Source organism: Cololabis saira, chromosome 13 (assembly GCF_033807715.1).
Source record: "Cololabis saira isolate AMF1-May2022 chromosome 13, fColSai1.1, whole genome shotgun sequence".
Classification (NCBI taxonomy): domain Eukaryota; kingdom Metazoa; phylum Chordata; class Actinopteri; order Beloniformes; family Belonidae; genus Cololabis; species Cololabis saira.
The window spans coordinates 9,099,545-9,112,656 of NC_084599.1; the positions used below are offsets into that span (position 1 = coordinate 9,099,545).

Below are 13,112 nucleotides of genomic sequence, written 5' to 3' on the forward strand. Positions count from 1 at the left end.
TTTTTCAGTCTTTCATTGTCCAGTGAGCACGGTGCATAAAATACCTTGTTCTTCATCTACACATTTTGTTTTCTTAGATTCAGGTCAGAAAAAAAAAAAAAAGGTTTTTAAAAGCAAACTCTCCTTTTGGCCAAGTTTATTTCTATCTCTTCATCAGATAAAGAAAGACCTGGCATTGGCTGTTTAGCTGTAAATATCGTGACAGTTTTAGTGGCGGCTGGTTTGGCGTTTTGGGTTGAGCATCAGTTGTTGTTTCATTGATTTAAAGAAAGGAGAAAAACCGTGGCAGCTGACACGGATATTAATGTGAGCGAGAGAGAGAGAGAGGTGATCAGATCAATAGTATATTGTAGTATATTTAGTAGTATTCTCTGCCTCTCTCGGTAAAAAAAAAAAAACCTCAGCAGGAACTACAAGCTCTTTGCCACATTTTATCACCCGTTTTATCTCAAATACATATGTGCACCCAGACAATACAGGATTGATATGCCATCCGTATTTAAAGCAGACAGGTCCGACTGTTTTTTTCTCACACACTGAAACATTTGGAGGTCCTGAAACCTGAGGTCTCAGTGTTATAGCAGCTGCATTTGGAGGCGGTGTCAGGCACTCCACCTGACCCCGCCCCTCGTTCTGCATGGTAGACATCTGCTCAAATCAGTGTTGAGGCTTTGTGTCACTCACTTCGGAGGAACAGGAAATGCTGCCCCATGTGAAGGTATGGTGGAGGTAAAGAGAGGGATGAAGGATGATTATACTCTCATCTGGGTACGTGACGTCACAAAATCCTGCACACCTGAACGCCTCACTGAATGAGAAACAGCAGTCCCGAACAAGGTGACAGGGTTGTGTTGAAATGGAGTTGTCACAAACACCTAAATGCACCCATTGAAATATGAAAAAAAGGATATTAAAACATTTCTTCAGAGTGTTTTTCTCAAGTGGTGGTTGGTTTGAATGAAGAATTTATTTTTGAATCAAATTGTGACCCAGAGAATCCGATTCTCATCAAACTGTACGGTGTCTAAAGGTCCACAGCTTCATAAAACGGGTCCTCCACCTGTAGCTGCATCGATAGGCGAGTTAGCATGCACAAAGAGCCTTGGGCAGGTAGGCCAGCGAGCACTCACAGAGATGCAGAAGTCCTTGCAGAGGAGAGAAAACCGGTCTCAGCAGCACTCCATCAACCAGACCTTCACAGTAGAGTGATCAGATAGAAGTTTAATAAAGACAATGTCAGCTCACTCCAAGCTGAAAGACTCAGCGTGTAGGATGATCAGAAAGTAAAGTGTGCCTAAAGTGCAGAGACCTGAATGTATCGTTAAGAAAGTGTATTGGATGTTTTTTTCCCACAGATGAGGGGGCCAGAGAAGACCCTGGAGGAGCGGCGCTCCAGCCTGGACGCAGAGATCGACTCCCTCACCAGCATCCTGGAGGACCTGGAGAGCAGCTCGCCCTACAAGCCCCGAAACACCCAGGTACGAGGCCAGCAAGCCCTCACACACACCAACTACAAGCACTCAGTCCAGCAAAGGTTTCATTTTAAATGCACATGGATATTTAAATGTAGTTCTACTTTATCCTTCCAAGAGGGGGGATATTGCACCTTTAACTCAATTGCTTTCTTCTGATAATAGAAGCGTCTGGTTTCTTCTCTGATAATCTGATCTAAAGTGAGTGTGTCACCACCAGGGAGTTTTATTTCCATGAAAATGCAGTATCAGAAACAGGCTTTCAGTGGTGTAGTACCCTTAACTTGTAAAAGTCTCCCCTTCTTTACATTTCTTGTCCAAGTTTGAACGGATGTGTAGTTGGAGTGATTTTCCCCGTACTTTCCTCCCGTACTTCAAAAACATGCTTCAGGTCAATTGCTGATCTTAAATGGAGCGTGGCGATGAGCCCGCGTGGTTGTTTGTCCTGTGATGGACTGGCCACCCCACACCTCACACGGTGATAGACTTCAGCCCTGCCGTGGTCCCGGGTGGGATTAAGGGACGAGTGTGGCCTTCAGGTTGTGCAGCACAGCTTTCCTGGAAGCCTTTTCTCGCTGGACAAACACGTCAGCTTTCGTTATTGTGAAAAATTATAAAAAAAGACTTTTGGACAGGAGTTTCAATACAACATATTTATCTGAATAAAGACAGATTTTGTATAATAGTATAAATACTTTGGGTAAAATCCCAGTTTTGTTTGGATTGCTGCTGTCATTCAGTAACATCTTGGTGAAGGAAAACACTGCTAATTTAGTTGTGTATTTTAGACCATGGAAAGATATTACCAAAAAATCAGAAACAGATGCCTGTTTTGCATCTTTCTGAAATGAATGCAGTGGTAATGAAAATGAGTCGTGACCTATATCACTAGTTGATATTGAATGATATTAAGAGCAACTTCAAAAAGTCAAAGCCTTGGGCATTTCACTAAATTGTTTGACACATAATAAATGTAGGACATGTGAATAAAAAAGAACTAACCAATTGTGTTTGGAGCAGAAAGGCTCCCTGGGGCTTCCAGCACCATGCAGATCACGTCTCCGGAGAGATGTTCGAGCAAAAATGCAACACCTGAAAGGATGCTCTCCGTTAGGGCTGTACTAACGTGACGTGCAACTATATTAGATTGTACAGTTGCAACCCCACTCAGTTCAATTATAAAACAGGACTTGTTTTTAAACTGGACAAATTATTGACACATCATTTCATTCAGCAAAAAGTCATAACCTGCATCCTTACTTGAGATGACCAATGCATATTTAGATCCAAAGGCGTTTTGTGTGCGTACGTTAGTGCAGGGAAGACTGGAAATCGAATGTAAAATGCTGCAGATGTGAGACATTGTTCCCGAGTCGTTTTGGCGAATGTGGTATTTTCAGGGAAGGGTGCAGGCAACCACAGACAAAAGACTGATTGTTGCAAGTGCTGACGTCCTTTGGTTGAGTGACTCCTGCTTTCCCTGGTTAGAGGGGAAATAAAACGTTGGTTCTGCACACAAAGTTAGAATTATTGCACCACACAGGGGAAATGTAGCGGACATGCAGAGAAAGGAAGTGAAGACTGCGGCCCGGTAATGATGCACGTTATGTGACTCCATACTTAGCGTTGTGGTCAACAAGTATGTAAATGTTGGACGGAAAGTTGCAGTGCGATGAAATTACTTGTTTAATGAGTATGTTGTAAGAAGACATTTCAGACTGTTGATCAATACAGACTACGGGAAACAAGGTTGGCCCATAATTTTCAGCGATCTGGAGCATAAAGCTGTCTGAGCCGAGTCTCATTGATCGAGCATTGTCCGAGTAGAGATATTCACTGTATCTGCTTCTGTAGTTCTCTGCTGGCTGACCGTGCAAAACCTGCACTGCACTCCTCCAAGCTGCTGTCAGAACGGACACATATTATATCCCAAACACACTGGATGGATCCTTTTAGGTTGTAGTCAACCCAGAGAATCAGAGTCAGAAAAAGTTGTGTATTGTGTATCTCCGTTCTGTGCACGTTCACCATTATTGTTGGATTCCAAAAAGAAATAGTATATTCTAATCGTCTTAACCTGAATAACTGTTATTTAGTTGTGTTTACACCTTGTATACACTGTCATGTTCTGAAGTAGTTTTTCACAACAACTGATGATGTAAATATGCTCAATGTTAGTACTTTTATATAAAACACACGCACACACGAAGGATTAATTTCTCTGGTAGATGGCTCACAGCCTTCGGTCATCACATAAACTCTGGGTTTGGTTATTTTGACATTTAGGTAGTCTGATAAAGTTCCCCACCCTGCTGCCTGAGGCAATCAAATCGCCATCCTGTGATCTTCAGCTGTGACAATGTAGAAATGCAAATGTGGATAATTGGCCAACTCTGACATGAAGCCACAGCCAACGCCCAGTTCGCTCTTCTTCACCCACAGCACCTTTACAGCTCACCAGCATCTCTCAGTATTCTATTGGTTGATTTATTTCTTAAGCGTTGGTGAACTCAGTAAAACGGGGCAGTCAGTTTCTGGCCGGTTGGACGGAGGCAGCGTGGTTACCTTCACTGTTCTGGTGTCTGCCAGCTACAACACAAATCCATTTCTCTACTATAGACTGTATGCATATCTGCAGATACTTTTTTTTTATCTTATAACAATTTAGTTCTTTATTTTAATTTTTTTTTTCAATTTTATATAAAGTTGTAAGGGGCTACAAACTTTAAGGCATTACTACACAAACTTCTTATCCATGAAAGCACCAGTTCTCAAGATATTGTACACTACCAACCATTGTTTTCTTTCTTTCTTTCTTTCTTTCTTTCTTTCTTTCTTTCTTTCTTTCTTTCTTTCTTTCTTTCTTTCTTTCTTTCTTTCTTTCTTTCTTTCTTTCTTTCTTTCTTTCTTTCTTTCTTTCTTTCTTTCTTTCTTTCTTTCTTTCTTTCTTTCTTTCGTACTTGCCTGTAACATACTGTACTTCGGCAGGGTGCAGAACACCAGCTATCTTTTCAACCTGACTTTAGTGCTTTGTTCTCAGCAGCTGGTTTTAGAGGTTGGAGTCAACAGCCCCTCTATATACTCAGCAGAGTTACACTTTTATATTACCCATCTCTGAAAATTTGAACAGTTCACAGAATAACACATTTTAAGACACAAGTGGCTCACAACAAATTCGGAGGATTTGATAATGTTGATCTATTTTATTTGGTTGATTTGGTATACATGTGTGTGTGAGCGCATTCATTTATATATATGTGTGTGTGTGTGTGTATGTATGTATGTATGTATGTATGTATGTATGTATGTATGTATGTATGTATGTATGTATGTGTATATATATATATATATATATATCTTGTGTATAGTGATATTCGGTATACGACATGTTGTATATCTTCTACACACTCTTATGTGTTATATGACGCACATTGTTTAAACAAAAAATAGAGTGCAAAAGCATGTATTTGCTTCCTAATAAAGATATGCACGTGGCAGAACAGCAGGTCGAGGAACCCACGCTCATACTTGAAACATGAGGAAACCGTTACTTCTTAAAAATGTGATATTACTAGCTGCTCTACATTTTGTCCTTAAATAAAATATAGTAGAAGTGCCTACCTTTCCGAGGGCAGAAAAAGTGTGCATACATTACAGCGGGAGTCTAAAAGCCTTTGTCAACAAGGCCTGAAAAATTAATGCGGACCTATACAGCTGTGGGAGCTCCCAGTTCCTGAACGTTGCACTGACTAATGTATGGCTGCTGTAGCGGCTGTACCTGTCAGGGTCAACGCCGCTGCGTGTTTATTTTCACCGTAGTCTGCTGGAAGCGTCCGGGGTTAGAGGTGCGAGGCCAGGCCACCCGTGTCAGCAGAGAGCGTGCTCCGACATATATTAATCATGAAATTCTGCACATCGGATATGTCGTTGTAGTAACCCTGTTTTTTCCAGCAACGCTCTTCTATCATGATGCCCTTTTGCTTTGTCTTCGTCGTCTCCCTCAGAGCCCTTTGCATGTGGAAAAGATTTAGCTTTCTGTTTGATTGTTTATTTTACAATCGCACACAAAAACAAATATCCCTCTCCTCAGCTGATGCTGATTCTAGCTGATTAACTTGGGTTGACCTTTTCCCTTGCCCAGCTGCTCCTGCCAGTCGGTACTCCAGCTCTTTCAGTGCATTATTCTACTACATAACAGTAGTGTGTGTCTCTGTCTCTGTGTGTATATAATAGGCCTGGTTTCATATTCTGGCTCCGGCACAACTGCTGCACGATAATCTTCCACTCATGTAAGCAAAAGAGCAACAAATGCTCTCGATCTGCAGCTTTCTGTGCACAAGCAATCACAGAGGCAGCTCTCCAAAATCAATAGGCTCCCCCGCGTAATCCCCTCTAACATGAAATTTGGCATCAGCGTGGGGATCTTGCGTGTGCTCACCTCCCAGATGAAATCGAAGTGGACGCTACTGCTCATTCATAAAAATCCAAGCAGTGCTGCTGCAAACATTCAGTAGGCACTGATGCTTCACAGACATCAAAACAATTTTGTTTGCTTTAGTTGGTATTCTCTGTGGCATAACAGTGGGTAATGAAATGTGATCATTATATAATTCCTTTTTGTTCTCTCTCGCTCCGTCCTGGATGCCATTTGTTATTTGATGTAGCTGACTGTGTTTGTGTTACAGATTGTTTGCCCGGTCCTATGATGGGAGAAATAAAACTTGATAATAGGTTTTGGAGCTCAATCATTTCCCGTTGAACCAGATTGGAGTCAAAAACAGCAATTTAATTACACAGAATTTCCCTATTTATAAGTAGTTTATTGTTCTCATAACAGAGGTGCACTATGTATTTTTAGCTATAAAAGTAATTCAGTTACTTTTGATTGGATGATGATGATGATACAAAAGTGGACTCATTTAACACACTTGCAGAGCATGTACTGTTTGTGTTAAAGACATAAACACATCAGATACCAGGGGCTGTCAGAGTCTGAGTCACTCTTTTTATGGGTTACTGTCCTGAAAAGTAGAAGCTTTTGAGATTGTATTCATTATTTATTGAATGTATCTATCTAATTTTAGCATTGAGTTCTTTGAAATGCAAGTTTTCCTATAGATTATAGCACCTTTGCCTCCTGAGGATCAAATCCAGGATCTTTAACCCTTTAATGGCTGACACATGAAATAATGCCCAGAAAATCCTCCTCCTTTATTTATTTATTTTTTTCATTGTATAAAACTTTTTTTGGATTATCAAGGTGGTGCAGACGTTTCATAAATTCATGTGTCAAATGCGATACATCTGGCCCTTTTTAGACCCGAGATGTGTAATATGAGTTGCTTCACGAAACCTGTTGAAAGTGACAACTTTCATTCAGTCACATTTACATTTATATTTACATTTCTTTGAGCTCCGTTCAGTTCATTCACTCTGAGGAAGTTACAGAATGAGGGAATAGATTTGCCACGGCGGTCCATCAGATGAGCCGTGCAGGCGTGAGGTCGCTTTCCTGAGTTAAACATCTAACGTCGCTACGAAGGTTCATCTTATCCACGGCACGCTGAGGGTTTGTAAGAGATAGTGGAGGTAGATGGGATACCTGCCTCCCGCTCCGTGTTCATGTGATCAGTGTGTCGGCTTTAAGTTACACTTTATTCTTTAAACAGATGGACCAACTGTGGTTAATGCAGAGTTACAGACTTGGACAGAGCAGCAGGCGTGCCAACTGTCAGTCAACAGCCGTGTGGCATCAAAGCCTTTAATACGCCCTCAAGTCCTGTCAATAGGGCAAGAATGTGAAATTGATTTGAACCTGTCTTACACTTAGTGCTCCTTGATGGTCTTACAATCCCAAATTGACTCCATCCCTAAACTGTATTTGTTTGAACCCCATTCTGAGGTTGTGTTTGTTTGTTTTGTCTTTTTGTTTGTGTGGAAACACAGGCGAGCGGGTTCACACTAAATCCTTCAAGTGTGCTGCACTGCAATCTGAGCCCAACCAGCCCCGCTAATATGCAGCGCAGGGCTGTCTAAGCACATCAAATCTGTTGTCTGGGAGTTAACAAGGACGCCCAGATGCGTGTCAAAACAGTGTGCTCTTCATGCGCCGGAGCAAACTCCGCCGCTGTGGTCGCTGCACAGGCTCCGGCTGTCGTGACCTCTGATTCACACTGACCCGTGGTGCATTTCTATAAATCAGCAGGCCTCCTGCTGAGATTGTGCAACATCTAGTTTAATGGAGCATTGTCAAAGCAACATGGACTGTAAGGATGTTTACATAATAATGCTTTCATCGGGGAAAACCGCGCAGCAGTCAGAACGTAACTTAACAATTGAGAGGTGATGAGAGAAATATATAATTATGCCTCGACAGGAGAATTAATTTTAATCCACTAAAACACTGCCACATCCGATTTGTTTAACGCGCCTCGCTGCGTCTGTTCAGACCTTCCCGCTGCAGAGGCAGAGTTGGATGGATTTGGCCCATTGCTGGCTGTATTAAGACGGTGGTAGCTGCACAAACATGCTGTCACATTTTCAAGGCTCAGTAGGTGGTAGTTGTTGCTGATGTTCCCTTTCTTTTATACATGAAAAAATGCATGACAGATTTATGATTTTCAGTAAAGAAAATCCCATTGCTGAAAGGCAAAGGCAATTTGTTTTTTTACATTATAAAGAGGCTGTCGGGCAAAAACAAACTATAACCATGCAATTACATTTTTTCTTCTTTTCTTTTTCTTTCACAGTGTTGAACCGCCTCTCTTCCTCTCCACTATATGACCACTTAAGTAGCTACTTTTATACACATTAAGATATGACATTTTTGACCCAATTAGACTCTAATGTGCTTCCTCCATTGAAGCCGCACCTCGTCCTGATCTGATTCTGTCTGTTGTAATAAGACTTACATCCAAATTAAAAAGCTCTTCCTGTCTGATTCATCCACACACTGTGGAACAATGTGTGGTGCAATGAATGAAATATTGAAAAGCTAGGCTCACTAAATGACACACACTCACCACCATGAAAAACTTCTCCAGTTGTGCCTCTTAGCATTGAGAAGTGTGTGTGTGTGTGTGTGTGTGTTTGTGCATGTGCCTGTGCATGCGTGCATTAACTAAAGAGTCTTTCCAGATGCATTCATAGGAGAACTACTCAGCCGTCGCTGGTCTCAACCTTTGAGAACCAGGATGTTACTGGGTTACAGTCGCGCCTCCTCCTCAGTTATGAGTTAATGAAAGGAGTGTGTCTCTTTCTATCCATGTTGGATTAAGCTCTGCACACGTTAGAGTGGCTCGTTTTTCAGTTCACGTGTGAATTGAGGAATATGTTGTGACTGCACACAGTTAGGAATGTAGTAACTTTGGTTCATGCCAAGATCTTGGAGAGTCAGTTCACGTGCTCATTGTGTTGGAGCAGTCATAGGCAGGGGTAAATACCTGGACAACGTAGCCAGGATCAGTCCTAAATGGAAAAAAGATGTGGTATGTGTGGTCCAAACAAGGATGAAGCATACTTAAAACACTTTTCTTATCTGAAGCTGCCATGTGGCATCTTACATTACTTTTACAGCCCAGGGTCAACTGAAGGAGCGGATCTAAGGAACTTAGACTATTCACACACTATTGTGCCTTGATTAGAAATAAAATCTCTAAATCTAAGTTTAAGGCATTTTAGTTTTAGTTAGCTAGTTTTATTTTGGTCTATTAGTCAATCAAAACATGCACCACAGTAAAGCTGGATATATAAATAAATATAAATAAATGAACCAAAAAAGGTGTAGCCGTAGCTTTTATAATGCCTACCCTTTTTTACAATACATCACATCAGAAAAATCAAAATAAAAAGTATTACAGAGATCAATTACAACAAAAACATGTGATATAGAGGATTTACAGGAGAAGCTGCTCTTGGTCATAGTTTATATTTATCAATTGCCCTAAGTTTAAACATTTTTTTGAATTTGCGGATAGAACTACACATTTTTAGCTCATCACAGAGACTATTCCACAAGTTTACCCCTTTAACAGAAACACATCTACTTCTAAAATATGTCCTTACCTTTATTTTTTTAAACATACAAGTTCCCCTGAGTTCATACCGACTATTTTAACTCCATGTCGGCACCATCTGCTAATCAGTCTTCGTTCCATCTTAAGGGGTCTCTCAGATTTGACGATTTCTGTTCCAATTTTGCCAAACGGAGAGCGAACCAACACATCATTTCAAGTCAGCAGTCGATCATTTGTTTGATCAACTCAAGGACTCTAAGATGCTTAATGGGATGTCGCCGAGCCGTGGTAATATCACGATGGCTGACTGATATTAAACAAGCCAAATATCTGGAGCTGTTGAAAGTTGGAGTGTTGGAGTTCCGGCCGGTGAGGGAGCGGGGCATCGGTTGAGATCACCGAGGATCATATCCGTGAAGCGAGGGCACGACCCAAACAGTGCGCCATACTAACACACACATTAACACAATGTTAGCACTTATTTCGTTCTTCGTGTTCTTCAATCCTGGCACTGCAAGATCCTGGGTTGAATACTTAAAACATTACTCAGCAGCCTCCAGTTTCGTTTGATGTTCAACACTGAAAGAATTTTAATTTAAAGCAGGATTTACGTAATCTGCTAGACTCAAACTGGATTAAAAATACCAAAGACTGATGTCAGGCCTCCACAGGAAATGGCATGGCGTTGTGTTTATGTCAAATGGGCTGATGTCTGTTTGCTAACTTGTCACGTCTATAGTGGAGAGATGGGCATTACTGAAGTCTGCTGACAGTTTAGCTGAAGCTGACTGCTGGAAATGCTGCTGAGATGGATCCGATGACATTAGTGCCTTGAGGAGGCCTCGGTTCACATCGCGCCAGTCCAGCCGTGCCGTGACACTGTCATCTCCCAACACACAGAGCATCGCAGCCGGCACGTGCTGTCACAACATGGCAGGATGACGGACCCTCTCTCCTTCCTCCCACGTCTCCTACTGATCATATCATCCACGAGCAGTCGCCAGAAATGAAGATTATAGATCAGAGTAGTGCAGGAAACCTACTTTTAATGTATTAGTTCAATTTAAACGCATTTCAATTGCTATGCAGTTAAAAATGAGTTTCCAAATCCCTCTGAATGATCTGTTATTGTCATTAAACATTATTTTTCTACTCGTGCATAATTCCTGAAAGAGATTTAGGTTTTGGCACTGCCCTTAACCCCAAGGTGATGCTGTGGAACGTCCTCCAGCTGTTCACACCAGACATCCCATAAATGTGTCTGAGCTGAAGCAGTTATGTAAAGAGGAAATGGGAAAAGAAAAATTAACAAAACCTCTGAATGTTGCACGCGCTGGTTCTAAAGTTACCAAATGGGGCTTGTTGGAAGTTTTTTTGGGGCCAAAGGAGGTTCAACCAGCTGGTGATACCGAGGTTTCACTTACTTTATCCTCTGGGTGTGTTCAGTAAAGACACAACTATTTTGTTAGTGTTTTATCACCTAAAGCCATTATTTGGCTGTAGTTCAGGGCAGATGGATTTTCCTGAGCTCCTCTTCCCTCCATCATGTTTGACAATTAATACAAAGTTCTTGAGGTCGACTTCAAACAAAGTAAGAGTACAATTTACACTTAACACATCTTGAGCTGTGTGAAAAATATATTTCACCCCTCAGCGGTGACGGCTCAGCAATATTGGCTTGTCATTGCCCGTTTCTGCTGTGATCAATAGCGAGGTGTACGTCAGCACGCCTTGGTGAGTCTTTAGAAACGGTCAAGTCTGCAATTTTTTGCAACGGACAATTTTTTTTCTGCGTAGGGCTCTGCAGCAAGTGTGTGATTATGTGTTGTAACTCTACGAGGTGATCTGACAATCCAACGCTGTAATTATAGGGCTCAGCGGTGTTAGCTTCCTCTCTGTTTGTTTTTATAATCTGCAATTGTCTGGTTGCTCTGTGGCTGCGCGGAGCAGAGACGCTGCAGCGGCGCTTGTGGCATCCGTGAAGCAGTGTGGCAAGCAGGTTCAGAGTTTTGACAGGGGCAGCCAACTGTGGGGAGAGGAGCGTGCCTCCCGGTACTCATTGCCTTCCGTCAATGTTCATTAGTCAAATAAACTGCATATGCGTCGTCCCTTTGTCTTTTATGTGCTGGATGAGCCGATGACAAATAAGGTTTGAGCCAGGATGCCGTGATGGTCATTACAACCAAATAGTCCTTGTTACATTGCTAAAAGGCTCACTATCAACCGCTGTCATTGTGTATCATTCATCTTTACAATAACAAGTACAAACTTACAATGCACACAGCTCCTGATGGAGCAGTCCTGGCGTCTGACACTGATGACACCGATGCTGTAAGTGACGTTTTCAGCAGAACAGTGCTTCACCTCCTGCAGCGAGGAGGGGTCACAAGTGCATGAAAGCTCATTAGAGATGAGTCAAGGATGTGTGGTGAGAGACTGGCCTGCAGTTCTGCAGGAGGTGAATGAAACAATTAGATTGTGCTGTGTGAGTGCTGCTAAACCCACAATTCCCTCCTTTGAAAAGACAGCCTGTAGAAGAGTCACGACTGGTGGCTCTCATGGCCCTTTTCTTCTTCATATAGTCGCCTTGAAAAATGATTTTCAGTTGCATCAGTAATACACCCCTACTTTGTATGATGTTATTACATCATCCCCGAAATATTTAACACTTTTTCTTTGTCTGAAACCCGACTTTTTAAGGTGTTATGTAACTAAAATGTGAAACAGGTTTCATGTTCAACTACATCACTGCCTTTTCTTGTTAATACAACCAGATCTAAGATTCTGTCATGTGGCATACGTGTACCAGGCAGTTGCTTGTTGGTTTTTTGGTTTGTTTTTTTCCTTTTTTTTTTATTTTAGTGTCAGAACACAGGTGGTGGCAAATCATCAAAACACATTGACACATTTTACATTGAATATACATGATAAAATATATGATGAAAAAAACCCACACACACATTTTTTATTTTCTTTGTATAATGGGTCCACATCGGCATTATTGTTTTCTATGTTTGTGAGTAAAAAATGAAAATAAGAGTGAATATAGTGAATATATCAGCATGCTTGTCAGAATTATTTCTTTTGTCTGGATATGAAAAATGAGGAGAGACATTAGAATCTTTAGTGACAAGATATTTACAAGAATTCTGAGTACGGTGTGTAAAATGTAAAAACTAAAAATTGAGGATTTACAAATGATGACTATTTATTGAAGGATATTAGAAAGGGCATATCAGTTGTTAAAAACTGTTATGAAAATATGAATTTTTCAAATCTATTGCCTGATTATTTTTCTTTTATAAGATACAGTTTAAGGAAATGTATTTGCAAAGGTTTTGCAGATTTCATCATCTGCTGTGTAATGAATTGAAAGAAAAAGAACCCGGAGAAATCTCTATTAAAGAAGTAAAAAGAGTCCAGTCAAGAGTCTTAACATTATTTGTCAATCATTTTAAAGCAAAATGCAAATTAATTTGCATTCCTGTGACTCTTTTGCTTCTCATGTAGATTAGCTGTGTTGTTTTTGACTTTACTGCTGGGTTTTCATCCCCACATGAGGCGAGGCTTACGCAGCGCTGGGAACACATGCATCCCACAATCACTGTTTCTGTTCACATGCAGG

At 41.1% G+C, this 13,112-nt stretch overlaps 1 protein-coding gene across 4 annotated transcripts in view; it reads left to right on the forward strand.

The window, feature by feature from the left end:
- The window catches only part of lpp (LIM domain containing preferred translocation partner in lipoma), a 180,452-nt gene that overhangs the window by 87,588 nt on the left and 79,752 nt on the right, over nucleotides 1-13,112 (forward strand). For all 4 annotated transcript variants that reach the window (XM_061737593.1, XM_061737594.1, XM_061737596.1 and 1 more), the window contains one exon: nucleotides 1,356-1,478. In XM_061737593.1, the coding sequence (XP_061593577.1) occupies nucleotides 1,356-1,478 (123 nt within the window). The remainder of the gene's footprint in view (nucleotides 1-1,355; nucleotides 1,479-13,112) is intronic.